This window comes from Helianthus annuus, chromosome 14 (assembly GCF_002127325.2).
Source record: "Helianthus annuus cultivar XRQ/B chromosome 14, HanXRQr2.0-SUNRISE, whole genome shotgun sequence".
In the NCBI taxonomy this organism is placed as follows: Eukaryota; Viridiplantae; Streptophyta; class Magnoliopsida; order Asterales; family Asteraceae; genus Helianthus; species Helianthus annuus.
Genome location: NC_035446.2, coordinates 9,315,936 through 9,335,928, shown reverse-complemented (window position 1 = coordinate 9,335,928; position 19,993 = coordinate 9,315,936). Strand labels below are relative to the sequence as shown.

Here is a 19,993-nt window from a genome sequence, read left to right as displayed (position 1 = left end):
GTGTATAATTACGTTATAAAACTCACGGATACACATATGTATGAACTGTTATATAATAGTTTTGGTGTTTTGTATTGTATTGAAGTTATGTTTGGTTATACAAATATGTATAATCTCATCTAATGTTGCTGATATGTACGGATTTTGTCGTTGGAATGATGTTGATTCGACAATACACGTATGAATACTCTGTTTTTTTGGTTTTATTCAGTTATACACATATGTATATTGTTTTGTTGTTCTTATGTACATAAACACCTTGTGTGTAGAAATTAATTGTTTATACAATAGTTGATTTGTTCGGATTTTGTGAAGGGTACACATATGTATATTCAGTTATGTGATTTTTGTAAATATACATATATGTATATTAGTTGTTGTCTGAAAATTGGTCTAATTCTTGTGTGTTTGTTTCTTACATACAGATGCAATTATAACCTATTTGAGGAGAGTTGGGCATCCAAGACGTTTGTAGCTTGAAGGTATTCAAGATGGACATTGCGTGGGAGACTATTGGCAATTTTGTCAACTATGGTATACTCGCAATGCACCATATGGAAACGTGGATGGGGATTACAGAAGAGAGATGGCGTCGGGTTCCAACAGAACCGAAGAAAATAAAAACCAAACTAACTTTTCTGGACCATATTTTGTGATTTTGTTTTAATTTATTTTATTTAAATGTGTATGAAAAATCTTAGACTATTTACTGTTTGTAGCATCTTATTATTTCTAGGTTATACTTACAATTGACTATATGTACATATATGTACTGTTTTATTAAGTTGTTTACACAAAAGTACATATGTGTATAGTACACTCGAGTTATGTACAGATGTGCAGTGTATTAACTTTGGTTATACTTTTGACAACTCTTATTGCAAAGTCTTCGACCACTCATTAAAAGGGTGCAAACATTGGCCTAGATCTGATGAAGAACTGAATGCCGTGGCTCCGGATTCGACTCCTGTTTCCAACTCAGCCAGTGTTCCCAAGGGTAAGCATGGCTCCCATAGTGTGCAAACAACGTGTCTGCCTTACAAACAAAACAATGATCTAAACTGACAATCGCATAGTAAAACTATTAATCGAACTGTCCAGGGGTTGGGCTAACCAAAGGCTGCTGGTATTCAACATACAAAACCTCCTATAGTGGCTAAGCAGGCTGCTGTTAACCAGCCTCCTCTAGACTCGAACAGGTTTGCAGCTAAGTATGCCATTGTACATATATGGTTAATGGTTAACATATTGTACCATTGAACAACTAAGTATGCCATGGCCTTCGATATAAAAGGTAAATGTAAAAAAACATCCAACACATCAACTGAATGTAAGTTCACGAACAATTAATGTAACTTAACTTGAAACCAATTAAAAAATCTGTACATTTAAAAGTAAACACAAAGTCTAGCATGAACCCAATGACAAACTAGTGCACAATATAAGTTTCAATAACAATAACTGGAAGCTAGTAATAATAACAATGACCTATTCATCACTTTCTACATCAGTTTCTTCTTGGTCATCCTCATATGTTGCACAATAAAATCTCTAATAACAATAATTTGTTGTCCATGCTATGAACGCTGGATAGAAGAGCATCTCTACGCCACCGTGTTTCAACATACTTCACAAGAATCTTATGTCAACTCTCCTCGAGTACTTTACAACTACATCGGTCTGTAAAATACAAACACACATGAATCAAATCAATTTACACGCAACGGCTAATATACATATATGTATATACATTAGTATTTCAAATAAAAAATACAAAGATCAATGAATATAAGATGTTTATTTTTACCGCTCTCAGTGGGTTTGTGTTCTTGAAAAAATCTTCATCACCATACGTAGTGTCACATAATATTTCCTTTGATATACGTTGCTAGCAACTGACTCTGCAATTTAAAACAAGGAATTAAAGTCAGCCAATAATATAAAACAAAAAACAAGTAAAAAAATATAGGTTTACAAATGATTATTCGCTAACATACAAAGTATAACACTGTTAACATGGAAAAACATCACGGTACACTAAAAAAACACTATATACAATTAACAAAAGCATCGTAAAATACGTATATGTATTTCACCAACCAAAACATTCCAAAAATCAAATTTTACTATACACCGACACCTGTTCAGTCGTTAAACAACCATTGTTATCATTGAAAAGTCACATAATACACATGAAAACAAAAATACCTCTTAGCAAATGCATAGCAATATACGTGTGTGTATTTGACAAACATTACCATTCGACATATCAGTTTATACTATACAACAAAACCTACGAACATAATGTAGTTTTCACGAGTATAAAAGCTAGAAAAAATCATACAACTGATTATTCATAAAACATCGTAACTGGATACACATCCAGTAAGCGTATATACAAAGATGTTTTAAAAATATACCTTGCTGATCAATGGATGTTACATACATGGTCTTCTCCTGCTCGTTCGGGGCTATGAGGAATAACCAAATTGGCTGAAACTACAGGTGATAGTTCGTGTCTGTCATAATTTTAAAAACTTTAGTGATATAAAAAAGAATGATTCGATGATGATTATGGTATGCAGATTGAAGATCTGGAATAAGATGAAGAATGATTTGATAAAATACAGACGCAGTTTTTTTTCTTGTTGAATTGAATTCGAATTTAGGATCTGGTGGTATAGCAAGATTATAGGGGTGGTTAGAATTATAGGATAACTGAATATGATTAATAAAAAAGAAAATTATATTAAAACTATAAATGTCAAAAGACAATCCTACCCTTATTTTTAGTTAAGAAGATCTATGGCCAGGATTTGTTCGTTTTGTTCACAAATAGGGAAGTGTTCACAAATGAACCTAACCCCCCTCCCCTATATATATATATATATATATATATATATATATATATATATATATATATATATATATATATATATATATATATATATATATATATATATATAGGGTGGGAGTTGGCTACAAAGTCCATTTTTCCTACAAAGTGTACAAGTCATAAAACACCACAATTTCAGCTATAAAACACACTCAAAACCCACGAATAACAAAGTGGAGATTACTAAAACGCCATATTTGTGGGTTTTGTGTTGTGTTTTGGATGTTATGGCTTTGATTATCGAATGAGTAACATTAGTGTGTTTTATATTGTTTATCATGTTGTGTTTTATATTCATAGTTCTACGATGTTGTGTTTGAAGTTTTTATGGACTGTTAGAGTTTGGATATTGTGTTTTAGCGATCTTCACTTTGTTATTCGTGGGTTTTGAGTGTGTTTTAAGGCTGAAATTGTGGTTTTTATGGTTTTGTACACTTTGTAGGAAAAATAGACTTTGTAGCCGAACCCCAGCCTATATATATATATATATATATATATATATATATATATAGGGTTGGGCTATATAGAAAACCCTATCTATATAAAAAACCCTAGAAAACCCAACCTCCCGACATTTTTTTTTTTTGAAAAAAATAACACATGTAATATACATGTTTTTAAGACTTTTGGGCCAAAAAAATCAAAAAAGCGCCGAAGGGATAATTTAAAAAAAAAAATTTCAGCAATTTCTGTCTTTTTTGCCTAACACATGTTAGGCACTGAAATTTGTTTATTTTTTTTTAAAAAATCCCTTCGACGCTTTTTTGTTTTTTTTGGGCCCAAAACACTCTAAAACATGTATATTACATGTGTAATTTTTTTCAAAAAAAAATGTCGGGAGGTTGGGTAAAAATGGGGGGACATTTGGGTTTCCAGAGTTTTCTACCTAAATGAGGGTTTTCTGTCTAGCATTGTCCTATATATATATATATATATATATATATATATATATATATATATATATATATATATATATATATATATATATATATATATATATATATATATATATATATATAGTTTGTCTCTCTTTTCGTGCCCTTATAATGCCCACAGGGATGGTGTTGAGGGCGTTATCAAACGAACTCACACCCCTATAATGACCATTACTCATGGTCTAGTTCTTCTCCCTGATTCTTTCCATATATTGTCAAAAATAACCTGAAGTGGTTTTTTTCTTGGGTTATGAATTGTGTTATAAATGATAGTAATTATACCTAAAAAAAGACAACTTTTAATGAAGATGTCATTATTATTAATGATGGTAATCAACTCTCGCTAGAGTTCATGTTGGATTCCTTTTATAATCACATTGATGAACCTAAATATAACGTAAGCCCTGGGTTAAATACCTTTAGACTATGTGTAATGGGCATTTTAGGGACGTGGGATAACGCCCCCAACACCACCCATGGGGATTATAGGGGCATGAATTGGGAGAGGCGTTTATAGAATAACGCCAAATGAGGAGAAAAAAATGGAAAATAATACTTGAAAGGCCAATAAGGGGCGTTAACCATTACACCTTTTTTAAAGGGACATTACAATGTTGATGTGGAGGAAAATGCCCCTTAAGGGACATTAACCATTATGGATGATCTTACTCGAGAATACTGTTAATTAAATTACTCAAGTAAATTAGAAATATACCTGATGGAAGTCTGTCGTCACATGAAAGTTAAGACCACATTCAAGGCTATGTTTGCCTAAGTGTGTATGTATGCACTTGAGCTCTGGAGCTGTGGATTGACCCGATGTGAACACCAACATTTGTGGGCATTGACTGATTATAACCTTGTTTAGTAGCGGCCATTGGAAGTCATTCGTCCCGAAGAAGAATCCTTTTAGCTTTTCTAGATTGAGTAACTGAAGGGACTTTAGATGAGGAAACACAACCTTTCTTTGCTCTCCATTTTCTTTGTTCACAATTACCTCCATTGCCTTACAGTCACTTATAATCAAATCTTCGAGTTGTATGAGAGGCTGTCAAGTGTGGAAAGTGTAAATACATGTTGTAAAAGGTTACAAGATGTGATTACCAATCTTTTTAGGTTGGACAGCTGATCAGGCACGTTGATTTTTTCTAGTCTTGGAATGGCGAGTGTTGTAGTTTCAGTACCTTCATCAATGTTGGTACTACCGCCACCACTATGACCACTATCATTGCTGTTGATTCCTTGAGTTTCAAATACATCCATCAATGAATCACAATACCTTACTTCTAACACTTGAAGATTTTTCATTTGTCTTGCTGCGTAAGATGGAATCACACTTGATAGTCCATGACACCAATATATATATATATCTCTAGAGTATTGGTATAACGATCAAAAACTAATAATGACTTGGGATAACTGCAGTTAATGAAAATTATTGTTAAAAGAAAACTATCTAATAAACATAGAAAATTCAAGTCAAGCTTTGTTTTGTTTTGTTTGACAGGAAGTTAATTAAGTTGAGAGAGGATTTGAATTTCATGTGTATTTTCATTTTATTGTGTATGTGACACATTGGCGGCCGAATGCTAATGCAAGGCATCATGATGTCAAGTAATGTCCAACCCTCCACCCACTTTAACTTATTTTTTAAAAACTAACATACTCTTAAATACTTCAATTTTCATACTCTAGTTTTACTCACAATAAGACTTGAACCCTCGCACTTCGAAGGAATTACACCTTAACAGACGGCTTTGTACGATGGGCTACAAGGCGGGTACGACACTTTCTTTAACTTTTCTTCAGGAACTTATATAATATAATAGTATAATACTAGATTAGAAACTCATGTCTATCTTAAATGAGCCTAGAAAAAAAAATATTTAGTAATGAAGATTTAGGATTTATAAAACAATATTTTGAGATAATTTTTATAGAAATAAAATAAATAAAAATAAAATACGAAAGGGTGAAATAAAAAATCCGACAATTTTTTTTTCAACTTACGTAATTGTGAAACATGACACAGCCAGTTATTTATTTATCAGGTATAGATTTGTTTCATTCTAGGTAATGATGTTTAGGAGGTTTAATAATTGCTAGAGTAGTTTAAGGGAGGAAGGGGCACTCAAGGGTAAGAACCCTAGCCCCAACCAACCATCACTCTCCACATTATTCTTAGAAGGGATTGACTGATTCACCTTAGTGATTCATGCCAAAAATGGTTAACTTTAACTGAGTGTGAGTTTTTTGTATCAAATAAAAATGGTTAACTTCAACTCGTAGTGGGATTTTTTGGCGCCCCCCCCCCAAAAAAAAAGAAAAAAAAAAAACGCCCCTAAACATCGCATGGACCGCCCCTTGGGGTTTTTTTTTCTTCTATTTTTTGGCCAAAGCGTTTCATTTAAAACGCCAAATTCGCACAAAGATTGAGATAGGACCGTTGTGTCCAACGGTAACAAAAAATAATATTTTTTCTTTATTTTTAATCCACTTTTTTACCTATAAGGGGAAGGACCGTTGTGCCCCTTCCCCTTAATCATGATGATCAAGTGCAACAAGAAGTTCATGTTAGGTTCATACTTTTAATCTGCTCAAAGATTAAGCTATTTGTGCTCGTTAAGCCAGGAGATAACTTTTTAACTACCGGAAGGTTAGAAATATACCTGGTCCAAGTTTAACCTTGTATACTTGAGCTCTGTAGCCGTCGACTGTCCAGATGTGAATACCATCATTTGTGGGCAGTCATCAATCATAACCTTTTCCAATAATAGCCATTGAAAGTCATTCATCCCCAAGAAGAACCCCTCTAGATTAGGTAAATCTTTTAGTACAAGGAACCTTAGACGAGGAAAGACCACAACCTTGCTTTGCTCTCCAATTTCTTCCTTCACAATTACTTTCATTGACTTGCATCCCTTTATCATCAACTCTTCAAGTTGTCTAAGGCTTTCAAGCATGGAAAATGTGAATACATGTTGTAAAAGGTTACAAGATTTGATTATCAGTTTCTTTAAGTTAAAAAGTCGAGGCAGATTAGTATTTTCTAGTATTGGAATGGCCAGGGTTGTAGTAGAAGTAGCACCATTTCCCATCATTGTTAATACTACTACCACCATTGTTGTTGATCCCTTGAGTTTCAAATACCTCCGTCAACGATTTACAATCATTTACTTCCAACATTTGAGATTATTCATTTCTCTTGTTGCATAAGATGGAATCACACTTGACAACGTATCACACAACGTTATACGTATCTCTCTAGAGTACTGGCATAAGGACCATGAAACAAGACCGACTTTGGGAAACTGCGGCAAATGAAAGTTATTGTTAAACAAGTACTGAATTATTTAAAAAATCAAGAATATTGATATTTTAAAAAGAAAAAAACTATCTTCACTAAATTAAAACATGGTGCCTATACTCTTTAGTTTAGTCTTAAATATCATAACATAGAAAAATACCTGTAATTGATCATGAATGACATTAGTTGTACCCTTTTCATCATCACAACTACCCCCGATACGCTTTAGATTCCTCAACGAATAGAAACCGAGCGAATGAAGATAAGGGAATAAATTGTAGTTGTATGTAGGTGTAGTCACTTCTTCATCTTCATCTTTGTCATCTCTCTTTGAAACAATTTCTTCCATACCATCACAAGAGGTTATGTAGACTTTCTTTAGGTTGGTAAGAAATTTCGCCATGAGAGGTGAAAACAAGTACTTAATCCTCGGACACTCTGCCACCGATATGGTTGTGAGATTGTGGAATGAGGATTGTTTTTGAAGGGTTAAGAATTTATTCCAATTGTTGCACTTCCACACGTGAGTCATCCTCTCCATATGACATACGCTTAAGTCTTGAAGATTGGGTAGCAGCAGTTGATTATTTGTAGTTGTTACCAGTTCTCCATTGCTTGGACTCTCTATTTCAAACACCACTTCCACACCATCATAACCCATCATATCAAGTCTTTGAAGGTAATGGAAAGAATGCAAGAGGTTGCCTGGAAATACAATACTAGAAAGATTATCATCATGTTGTTTCTGCATGACATTCGATGGGCTTGCATCACTAGAAAAATTATCTCCTCCCTTTCTCTTACGCTGTAGCAGAGCCTGGAACTATTTTAATTGTCTAAGTTAGAAATAGTTTAATTCTATTGATCAATGAAAAGACTGTTTAATTTGTTTCTAATATATTTGTATATATATATGTATTTTAAAAATAACAGTGAAAGAAACAGTGAGAAAGATTGCGATTGTGTTACTGAGGGAGCAAATTAAAGTCATACCTGCTCTCTATCTAGGAAGTTACGAATGATAATGGTTGTTAGTGCTCTCATATCAAGTTTGACATTGGTGTTGGATGGTGTGAATAAACTTCTAAACCCCGTACAACTTTCAACATATATCCTTTCAAGAGCTTCAAAGCCACTGATTAAAAGACTACCACTACTACTAGAGTTATTTTCATCACCTATCGTCCTCCACACCTCTCTTAGATTCGATGATTTAAACACTCCAATGCTTCTTAAGCTGCTGTTGTTGCTAACTTGCTCAACTTCATGACGAACATAGTCCAAATCGATGTTGAATATCATTTCAAGGGAACCACATTCTTTAACTATAAGCCTTTCTAAATGGTTCATTTTTCTCATTGAATTAGTTGGAAACAAATTTACAAGACTATCACATCTCTCCACTTCAATCTCTCTTAGCATAGAAATCTCATTAACTTCCTGAATATCAGGTGCCCATATTTGCTTTAACTTCTCCATTCGAATAATCTTCAATTTCTCCAGCTTTGCAACTTTAACCTGTAGAAAAACTAAGCCTTGTTAATCACATGCACTATGTGTAAGTTAAAATACAACGATTATAATAAATTTAACCTAGCTAGTTAGTTAAATACCTCACTTTTCAAGAATGCAGAAAAGTTGTTCTTGTCAGGATAAATGGTAGTGAAGTTGGGAAGCCCATCAACTTCCAATTTAACGAGTTGAGGTAGCTCGACTACATTGTCAACAACGAACAAGCTTACCAGATTTGGTAAATTTTTTAAAGACATAAACTTTAGCTCCTTAAATTGTATGATTTGAGCTAAAAGTCGGGCAAATGCTACATTTCGAGTAGCTAAAAGACTCACATGTGACCACCTTGAGGATGCGTCTATTAAGACCAAGAATTAGCGGAATGGTCCTCACGGAGGATGAATAGGCCCATAAATATCCCCTTGGATTCTTTCTAAAAATGATGGGATTTCATGTATCAATTTAGTTTGTGAGGGCCGAGTTATAAGTTTGCCAGAGAGCATGCTGCACATGATAACTCTTGTGGTAGCAAAACTTTTAAGTTTTTTTTTTTTTTTGAGAGGGTGCCCGGTTGCACTTTAGATTATTCGTCTCATCATTATGCTACCAGGGTGACCTAGACGGTCATGCCATATATTGAATGTGTCTTTATCTAACAGCTTTTGGTTACTCACCATGTATGATTCGATAGAATTCATATTAGTACAATATAATCCAGAGGATAAGGCTTCTAATTGTTCAACAATTGTTTCTTGGCCATTTTTGTTTGAAGTAATTTGAAGATATTCAATATTATTTTCAAATATTGTTTTTAGGTGGTAACCATTTTTTCAAATATCTTTAAAGCTAAGTAAATTTCTTCTGGATTTACTAGAATATAATGCATTATCAATAGTTAATTTGGTACCCGAAAATAATGTTATGTGTGCTCTGCCGGAGCCTTCGATAAAGTTACTGACACCAGATATAGTACTAATCGGTGTCTCTGCCGGAGACAACTCAGAGAAAAATTTCATATCTTTGAGAATAGTGTTAGTACTACCGCTATCTACCAGACATTCATCACCAATAATAGCTCTGCTGGAGCTAGCATACATATTTCTTCAGGAAATAAAATAAATAAATAAAAGTTAATGCAATGAAGTAAAATGAAACTTTCATTTCAATAATAATGAGAACAATGCCTTATCATTTCAAACTATCATGTTATCACTTCATGCTTCTCACATTTTATTTTCAAGTAACTACTCCCTTAATTTGCCACTTCTAGTGGTCAATATCATTATTAACATTATTGATTCTCATGGTCGATCTCATCGTCATAATATTCTCTCCATAATCGTTACCTTTACACCATACAATATAAAATCACATTTGCTTCAGGGAATGTAGTTGAGCCGAAACAAGCCTCATGGATTTTATTCATTGGTTACACAAATGTAAAATTATTTTAAACTTTTCATATACTCTCTAATGATACTGCTACTTCAGGAGTATATCACAATGTGACAAATGACATTTTTTTATCAACGTTTTCCTCATAAATAATCTTCTCTTTAAAATACACCAATTGAGAAGTAAATAAATGTTCGAGTCTAATAACATTTATCGGCCTAACATCTTACGATCGTTTATAACTTGATAATGAGATTCAGAGAGTGTTGATATATCGTGTGCGTTAGTTTTCAAATCATACACCTTGGTTAAAAGCGATATAACATGTATAAAGAAATATGAGTAAATCAATATATGATTTTTACTACTAAAAATACAGCAGTAATTTGTCATCACTAGGATTAAAAATTATATGATAACATGTCATGAAATGTCATATAAGGCACCGAAATTTCTTATTCTTATATATCAAATAGGAACACTATAAACATACACGTATCATATTGTATTTCTAGTTAAATTGTTACGAACAATCATATTAAAATTTATATGTCAAATACAAGTATTGCACATTAGAAGCGAATATACATGGACATATTAAATACTAAACAAACTTTATCCTAGTATAATAATTGTTAACTATTGTATACTACAAAATTGTATAATGCATGCATGATGTACCAAATCATGAGATTAAAATACATTCCTCCAAATATGAAGAACAATCTTCCTTAAAAAGGTTAAATTTAAATATATTTTTGACTATAATACTAATAAGAATATTTATACAATTATTAATATAAGTATAATTCTAAAATGATGCAATAGTTCGACACATAATCTTGCAAACAAATTAGATAATTTGTTTATAGTAAACCTTGTGTCACAAATAAGCTATATATTACATAAATATTATAATGAATTTCCATGATCATGAATATAATAGTAATAAACACTGTTTCACAAATAATTAATGGCCCATAAATATCATATTAAATTTCACTTAAAAAAAATTTCTTACAGATCTAAACTTATAAACCAACGGAGCATGTTTATCATGAATTTCCATTGTGTAATCTCGTATTTATATATACAGTATTGATTAGAATAATTGTGTTATTGAATTGGGCTCCAAAGAAAAATAATAAATTAATGGGGATATTTGAAATAATTACTGAAAAAAATAATGTGGGGTAGTCAAAGTCGGTTAGCAGGGCTTTAGCAAAAAAAAAAAATCGTTAGTAGAAGAACAATTTACAGGACCTATTATCCCAACAACTTCTTCTTAATTATGAACATTAAACGCCGGTAAGTTATATACCCAAAGAAAAGAATCCAGATTATAGATATTATAAACCGATAATTTCGAGAAAACGCGTATCACTACTTTCCCGTAATCAACTCTTCCCCCAATTGCTAGAAAACTTAACCCCCTAAATCCAAGTAATATTTTAAAGTATCATATTATTTCAAAATAAATCGGGTTACCTTCGTTGACTAGAGCCTGTCATGGTCTGAATCACCGTGGCTTTTGATGTTTCCTTGAGCGCTGATGATACAAAAGTCAAAGCCATTGACTTGATGCGGTGTGGCAGAGAACAAAACGTGGTATGCAGCATATTGAATGGTAACAAAGGGATTGAAGGTCATGTATGTTAACCGTGGCGATTAATAGTGTTAAGTTATGGAAGAGAATACGGTTCCGTTTGACTAGAAAGAAACAAAGATGGTATCCGGTATGGAAATTAGGGTTTTACACGGAGCAACCGTCGTGCTGATAACGTGATAAAAAACTAAAGAGAAATAGAGACTGAATTCTCATCTTCATTCTATTCAACATACAATGTATAGATAAACATAACTATAAACCCTAAAGCCCATAAGTAATGGGTTGGGCCTAAAATGTCTGGCTTATTAAAAATAGATTAATCTTAGTGAAATCTCTCCTATCAATCAAATTGATCATTGAAATATATAAATAGAGTTCATCTTTTCTAGATGAAGAGACGGCACCAAGTGAAAAACTTGTGAACTTTGTAAATAAAGATCTACTTTTATCTTTCATTAATAGATGAAAATATTTTACCAAATTAATAAATTTATAATATAATCATAGTATGCTTTCATTTATAATTTATATATATATCTTTTAAAAGTGTAACGAAAGGAATAGTGATTTTTAAGATCTTGGTCGTTCAATTTTAGATATGCGATGTCTGTTACTAGGTTTATTTCGGTTTATGCTTTACCACGTAGCCTAACAATAACAGCCCAAAGTACACGCGTCTCACAAAATAGCGGCCCATATCCTCACGTCACGTCCTGGTTCCCCTCACTTCCCCATCACTGTGGGGTGAAAACGGTCTTGGCTTTTTTTTTGAAAAGTAAACTTCATTAAAAAAACACGCCGCCCACATGAAAGGAAGGCCAACGCAAATCAGACTACAACATGTTGATTCAGTTCTGTTTAAACATGATGGAAAATATGAAAACATACCTGTTACAGTAGACAGTGCAGAGGAGAATCCAGTGAGAGAAGAAGCCATAGAGTTCGACATCTTAGTCAAGGTGATCTGGTTCCTCCTTAGGGTGCAAACTTATGATGGTGATGATGAAACCAAATAAGGGAGTTCGGCTATAGAGAGAGAGAGGGATCGATATTGATGTTATGATTATTAGGTTATGTGTCTAAGTGTGTAACCTTTTAACCTCTACATAAGTCTCCTTATATAAGCACCCAAGAGGAAACCTAATTAGTTAATAAGGGTAATATGGTCCATCATCAATTACCAACTAATTATTTAATAGGTTATTATATATCTTGATCTATATAATGTAAATGATTATAATGGCTACTAGATTAAATATTAAAACATAATATATTTAATCTTACATTCTCCCACTTAGCCGAGTAATCATTTACTATGAGTATTAGATAAGCCTAATCAGGAGTTAACACTCATTTTAGCCTTAAACAAGAACTATAGCAGAGAAATACAACCGTTGAATCATTATGCGACTCAGGACCCCCATTAGTCATACTATAGCCTTAATTTAAAACCTAATCGTTATGATCAAAATACACATAAGCCCTTTGTTTGATTTGTAACTTTATTTGTCTAGATGCCATTATACCGGTTAAACATATTCTAAGAGACATGCGAAATCAAACTGAGGAAATTTCATTAATCATAAAACATAAGCTAGTACAAATATGCTAAATAAGGTCTTTACTAAATCCAATATTCCGAACATGTTCTTCGTAAACCTTAGGACGGAGACCATTAATCATCGGATCCGCAAGCATATCTTTAGTACTAATATACTCAATACAAAGATTATTTTCCTCAACTCGTTCACGTATGTCACACCCCAACCGATGGCGGAAACATCAGGATGAGACGAAGTGTGTAGATTGCTCGAGACTTCATAACACTAATTGTGACGGGTATTTAATAATTACTTTTTACATTGTTTGATCTATAGAAATACCACAAGTTCGAAATAAATAACATACAACTATTTAAGTTTCATTTCATTTCATTGAGTAATGGTCTCATACAAAGATTGGAAAGAATTACATGTTTGAAAATAAGATATAGTACAACAAGTATTAGAGTTTAAATGTGTTTCTAGGCAGTCCTACTAGATTCCTTGCATCATCCAAATCCTGCAATACGTGTTAAAGCATAGATCAATACAAATAGTATTGGCGAGCATACAAGTTTGAGTATAAGTATAAAAATGTTTTAAACAGCCTTTTTTTTGTCATGGCAATAACTAAGTATAAGCATATGAATTAGAACACGAATGATTGCAAGTATAACACGTATGATTGCAAGTATAACACGTATGATTGCGAGTATAACACGTATGAGCATATATAGAGATTTTTTTTTGTATAGAAATTCTAGCATGTTTGTGTATTTGATTCAAACTACATGCATTGCATCCCAAAGGTAATAAAGCGTAAAAAGGGATCGAGTATGCTCACTGAGATTGTGTTGCGATTTCTTGTAAGTACGCACGAGTAAGATTGGAAGATCCAAGAGAACGAACAAAGCGATTATCCTAAATGTTAAAATGTCACATAACGATCTAGTTAAAAGGTGTAGATTAAATATAACTTCTAGCATTTAAAAAAATTACAATTTGTTTCATTAGATATTTTATTTATTTAATTATTCTCTTTTATCACATTATAATATAAACAATAGAAAGATAACGGTTCAAATTTGGTTTAAGTGAAAAAAAGGGTTTACATTCTTTAGTGCAAATTTCTTTGTCTTATTATTTTATTTTATTTATTTTATCATAAATGTTATGTATTTTACATAATTTGCAAGTTAAAACAATAGAAAAATACATAACAAATAAATAAAATAATGGAACTGAAATTAAATAAGTTATGATAATCTTTAATTTACATAAAGATGTCTCTAACCTTGCCTTTAAAATATCAAAGTCTTTAATATTGATCAAAATACATTATATAGTAAATCAATAACAGTAAACGTATGTTACCACTCAAAGTCTTGATATTGATCAAAATGTATGCTTCACCAGTTAATCATTTACACTAGTTCTTAACTTCATTTTAAGAGACAAAACCTACTGTTGTCAAACTTTATATTTCAAGTTTGGGTTTGGATGATTATTATGATATGTCATAATAATAGTAAACGTAAAAGACAAAAATAAAAGAATATAATTGACTAAATGATGTGGCCATCTCCTTCATTTTATTAACAAAACAACATACGAACTGTTATGTATCTACCATATTACATTGTTTGAATGATTATTATCGTCGAAAAGAAAGTTTAAGACTTCAACAGAGGATTTAAAAGAAGATAGAAAGGTAACAAGAAGTATACCGACACCGAGATATGCGGAACGTGATTCTCGTCCCTGGCGAAGGTCCTTTCTCCGGTGATTCCGGTTCCTCCGACTAAGTCCATGTATCGAAACAACTGGGTTTGAGTTCCTTCGTTCACTCCGGCATACTTCGATCTCCGGCGAGTCTCCGGTAAACTCCGATGGCTTGCGGGCGTGAATAGAGGTACCCAAAATAGGTTGCGAAAGGTGTTACGGTGTTGTGCGATGTGTGGTGTGAGTCGAGATCGAGAGGTGGAGGAGATTGAGAAGTCTGATTATAGGTTTGTTTGTGAAGGAGGTGAAGTTGTAAATGTGAGTGTGTTTTGCTGTCTAAAGTGTGATCGAGAGAGAGAGACAAAGCACATTTGTGTTGCAGACAAAGGGTTTAGGGGGAAACAAAAAGGCAGCGGCTGAACATGAGAGGGTTGTTTAGGGTTTGCAATCTTATAAAAAGGGTATTTAGGTTTTAAATTGGGCTTGGGCCCCAGGCCCACAAGCCCGTTTTGCGCGGCCCGATGTGTTTACGAACTCGTTTACAAAACTCGATCGTCGTAGAATGTCGTATAATATTATATTAAAGTTTAAATACGTGAAATAACGTCGGTGTTCGATATTGGTCGCGTTCGCTTGTCGGTCGCGTTAAAAGTGCGTAAAATGCGTAGTTTTCCGTATTTTTTTTAAACCGTTTTTTTAACCGTTTTTCAATCAGATTTCAACTGCTTTTCTAAAAATAGAAAACAAACACGAATTTTATAAAAAAAATGAAATTACGGAAATACGAGACGTTACAGTCTCCCCTACTTTAGGAAATTTCGTCCCGAAATTTATTCAAAAGGAAGACCTTGGGAATGATGGCATTCTCGAAGTGTATTTGGGTATAACCGAGAAATAGGTGGTGTGTGATCAAAGTTTGCATTCAGTGAGGTATGAGGAAACACTGAATTTCTCATGGCACGTTTTTACGAAAGTCTGGTAATATGGTAGGAACACTTATATATAGGAAGTACCAGCGGCGTATCCACCATGTTCATATCATGTTACGTCCGTTTCGCGACTCGTGTTATGATACACAATAGAACCTACTATGGTTTTCATGCATCTATCAATATAATCACGTATGCATCCGCGATTATTTTGGTATGTGCATGATCCGCATAGTTTGTACTAGTAGTGTACGGGTCAGGGTACATTATCGTATTACGAGTATGAATGTGCGCGTGTGCTAACGTATAAAGATTTAGGTATGTAAGCATGATTGTGTTTAAGTATGAGAGAGTATAGAGTAGGAGTGAAATCTTTGAACAATCACATGATATACTTAGTTAACCAAGATTAACATATTACTGGCATGTGAGTAAACATGTCAAACCATCGTGTACCGCAATGTTGACTACTCCACATCGTCGCAACGAAAAGGGTGTAATGTTGTTAACTTAACATGACCACTATAATATGGGCGGTGCGCTACTCCTATAGCGCTACACAAGCGCTATACATGTTAAGGTGTGGCTTCTTGCGAAGTTAATGACAGGTTTATCACATAAGAATGTTCCAGAAATCCCGAATCAAGTATAACTAGCATTAGCATATGTAAAAAAAAAAATCATTGAACAATCCACACGACATACTTTAGTTAATCAAGATTAACGCATTACTGGCATGCGAATAAACAGGTCAATCCATCGTGTACCGTAAAATGTCTTAACATGACCTCAAGAATACGGGCGGGCGCTACTCCTATAGCGCTACACAAGCGCTATACATGTTAAGTTGTGGCTTTGATCAAAGTTAATGACTAATTGTCAATCCATCGTGTACCGAAAAATGTCTTAACATGACCTCAAGAATACGGGCGGGCGCTACTCCTATAGCGCTACACAAGCGCTATACATGTTAAGTTGTGGCTTTGATCAAAGTTAATGACAAGTTTATCACATAAGAATCACCCAGTAATCCCGAACCAAGTATAACTATTAGTATGTATGTATTGAATGGTTGGATGATAAATCGATTCTAGTATAACATTGGTTTTGAAATGAACGAGATAACAAGTATTAAATCACATAGATATCGAGATAGCATAAAAGAGGGGTTTGATAAAATATTGGAACGTTTCGGGTTTAGAAACTTTCCAAAGTGACCCGTAAGTCCTTTCGAATTACAGAGACATGCTTTGGCCTAATAGGTAAAATACTCTCGTCGACAGGCGAGTAGCGGTATTCTACCCTTCTGGTTAATACATGTCCCTACTTCGATCGAAAATACGAAACTTTGGCGAGATTGAAAATCGAAGAATGGAACCAGTCATCAAGGTGTGGATATCAATCCTAGCTTGACAATTTCGTCCCCATAATGTGGTTTATTGAACGAAACCAGATATGATCTTGAGTCGTCAACAGGGATCCACGAGAATATGAAGTGGAAATTTCCATCAAGATAGGGATGTCACTCCTGACTTGGTGGTAAATTTCGTGCAAAATAACATGATGGATATATTGAAATTCATCACCAAAGGCGGGATTCACCGCTATTTTGATGAGTCGTTTGGATTGTGGAATATGAGCGTCTTCAAGTCCTTATCGTGTAATTTGCGTATAATGCCTTAGGATGAACGAATCGTTTAATTATGACGAAAAAAAAAATAGAAAGGAGCAAAGTAGGAAGAATTTGAGTGTCTTAAAAGCATGAAACAAGAATGGTCAAGTATAGGTACCTAAACTATAGACTAGGTCAAAAGCATAGCAATTTTCCTAATTCCCTATAGTTATGGCTCTGATACCAATCTGTCACACCCCAACCGATGGCGGAAACATCGGGATGAGACGAAGTGTGTAGATTGCTCGAGACTTCATAACACTAATTGTGACGGGTATTTAATAATTACTTTTTACATTGTTTGATCTATAGAAATACCACAAGTTCGAAATAAATAACATACAACTATTTAAGTTTCATTTCATTTCATTGAGTAATGGTCTCATACAAAGATTGGAAAGAATTACATGTTTGAAAATAAGATATAGTACAACAAGTATTAGAGTTTAAATGTGTTTCTAGGCAGTCCTACTAGATTCCTTGCATCATCCAAATCCTGCAATACGTGTTAAAGCATAGATCAATACAAATAGTATTGGCGAGCATACAAGTTTGAGTATAAGTATAAAAATGTTTTAAACAGCCTTTTTTTTGTCATGGCAATAACTAAGTATAAGCATATGAATTAGAACACGAATGATTGCAAGTATAACACGTATGATTGCAAGTATAACACGTATGATTGCGAGTATAACACGTATGAGCATATATAGAGATTTTTTTTTGTATAGAAATTCTAGCATGTTGGTGTATTTGATTCAAACTACATGCATTGCATCCCAAAGGTAATAAAGCGTAAAAAGGGATCGAGTATGCTCACTGAGATTGTGTTGCGATTTCTTGTAAGTACGCACGAGTAAGATTGGAAGATCCAAGAGAACGAACAAAGCGATTATCCTAAATGTTAAAATGTCACATAACGATCTAGTTAAAAGGTGTAGATTAAATATAACTTCTAGCATTTAAAAAAAATTACAATTTGTTTCATTAGATATTTTATTTATTTAATTATTCTCTTTTATCACATTATAATATAAACAATAGAAAGATAACGGTTCAAATTTGGTTTAAGTGAAAAAAAGGGTTTACATTCTTTAGTGCAAATTTCTTTGTCTTATTATTTTATTTTATTTATTTTATCATAAATGTTATGTATTTTACATAATTTGCAAGTTAAAACAATAGAAAAATACATAACAAATAAATAAAATAATGGAACTGAAATTAAATAAGTTATGATAATCTTTAATTTACATAAAGATGTCTCTAACCTTGCCTTTAAAATATCAAAGTCTTTAATATTGATCAAAATACATTATATAGTAAATCAATAACAGTAAACGTATGTTACCACTCAAAGTCTTGATATTGATCAAAATGTATGCTTCACCAGTTAATCATTTACACTAGTTCTTAACTTCATTTTAAGAGACAAAACCTACTGTTGTTCAAACTTTATATTTCAAGTTTGGGTTTGGATGATTATTATGATATGTCATAATAATAGTAAACGTAAAAGACAAAAATAAAAGAATATAATTGACTAAATGATGTGGCCATCTCCTTCATTTTATTAACAAAACAACATACGAACTGTTATGTATCTACCATATTACATTGTTTGAATGATTATTATCGTCGAAAAGAAAGTTTAAGACTTCAACAGAGGATTTAAAAGAAGATAGAAAGGTAACAAGAAGTATACCGACACCGAGATATGCGGAACGTGATTCTCGTCCCTGGCGAAGGTCCTTTCTCCGGTGATTCCGGTTCCTCCGACTAAGTCCATGTATCGAAACAACTGGGTTTGAGTTCCTTCGTTCACTCCGGCATACTTCGATCTCCGGCGAGTCTCCGGTAAACTCCGATGGCTTGCGGGCGTGAATAGAGGTACCCAAAATAGGTTGCGAAAGGTGTTACGGTGTTGTGCGATGTGTGGTGTGAGTCGAGATCGAGAGGTGGAGGAGATTGAGAAGTCTGATTATAGGTTTGTTTGTGAAGGAGGTGAAGTTGTAAATGTGAGTGTGTTTTGCTGTCTAAAGTGTGATCGAGAGAGAGAGACAAAGCACATTTGTGTTGCAGACAAAGGGTTTAGGGGGAAACAAAAAGGCAGCGGCTGAACATGAGAGGGTTGTTTAGGGTTTGCAATCTTATAAAAAGGGTATTTAGGTTTTAAATTGGGCTTGGGCCCCAGGCCCACAAGCCCGTTTTGCGCGGCCCGATGTGTTTACGAACTCGTTTACAAAACTCGATCGTCGTAGAATGTCGTATAATATTATATTAAAGTTTAAATACGTGAAATAACGTCGGTGTTCGATATTGGTCGCGTTCGCTTGTCGGTCGCGTTAAAAGTGCGTAAAATGCGTAGTTTTCCGTATTTTTTTTAAACCGTTTTTTTTAACCGTTTTTCAATCAGATTTCAACTGCTTTTCTAAAAATAGAAAACAAACACGAATTTTATAAAAAAATGAAATT

General features: G+C 33.5%; 1 protein-coding gene and 2 long non-coding RNA genes across 6 annotated transcripts; all 3 read right to left on the bottom strand.

Annotated features, from left to right (window-relative positions):
• Nucleotides 1-1,387: 1,387 nt before the first annotated feature.
• On the bottom strand, nucleotides 1,388-11,838 carry LOC110908060. 4 transcript variants are annotated; one of them, XM_035982762.1, is made up of 9 exons: nucleotides 11,534-11,836; nucleotides 8,752-8,852; nucleotides 8,132-8,656; nucleotides 7,299-7,961; nucleotides 6,501-7,142; nucleotides 4,547-5,250; nucleotides 2,421-2,519; nucleotides 1,808-1,901; nucleotides 1,388-1,680 (listed from the first exon to the last, which is right to left on the bottom strand). In XM_035982762.1, exons 3-5 carry the CDS (start codon nucleotides 8,615-8,617, stop codon nucleotides 7,005-7,007), a joined length of 1,287 nt encoding a protein of 428 aa, XP_035838655.1. In that variant the 5' UTR covers nucleotides 8,618-8,656; nucleotides 8,752-8,852; nucleotides 11,534-11,836; the 3' UTR covers nucleotides 1,388-1,680; nucleotides 1,808-1,901; nucleotides 2,421-2,519; nucleotides 4,547-5,250; nucleotides 6,501-7,004. The 4 variants fall into 4 exon arrangements, with proteins under 4 accessions (XP_035838655.1, XP_022008657.1, XP_035838654.1 ...); XM_022152965.2 differs by having other exon boundaries at nucleotides 8,752-11,838; XM_035982761.1 differs by having other exon boundaries at nucleotides 4,547-5,147; nucleotides 8,752-11,838.
• A 1,712-nt stretch (nucleotides 11,839-13,550) lies between these two features.
• Nucleotides 13,551-15,348, bottom strand: LOC110905274. Its single transcript, XR_002572998.2, has 3 exons — nucleotides 14,923-15,348; nucleotides 14,040-14,116; nucleotides 13,551-13,715 (listed from the first exon to the last, which is right to left on the bottom strand). It is a non-coding gene; the product is annotated as an uncharacterized LOC110905274 (long non-coding RNA).
• Nucleotides 15,349-17,849: 2,501 nt separating this feature from the next.
• LOC110905275 lies at nucleotides 17,850-19,649 on the bottom strand. Its single transcript, XR_002572999.2, has 3 exons — nucleotides 19,224-19,649; nucleotides 18,339-18,415; nucleotides 17,850-18,014 (listed from the first exon to the last, which is right to left on the bottom strand). It is a non-coding gene; the product is annotated as an uncharacterized LOC110905275 (long non-coding RNA).
• Nucleotides 19,650-19,993: the final 344 nt, after the last annotated feature.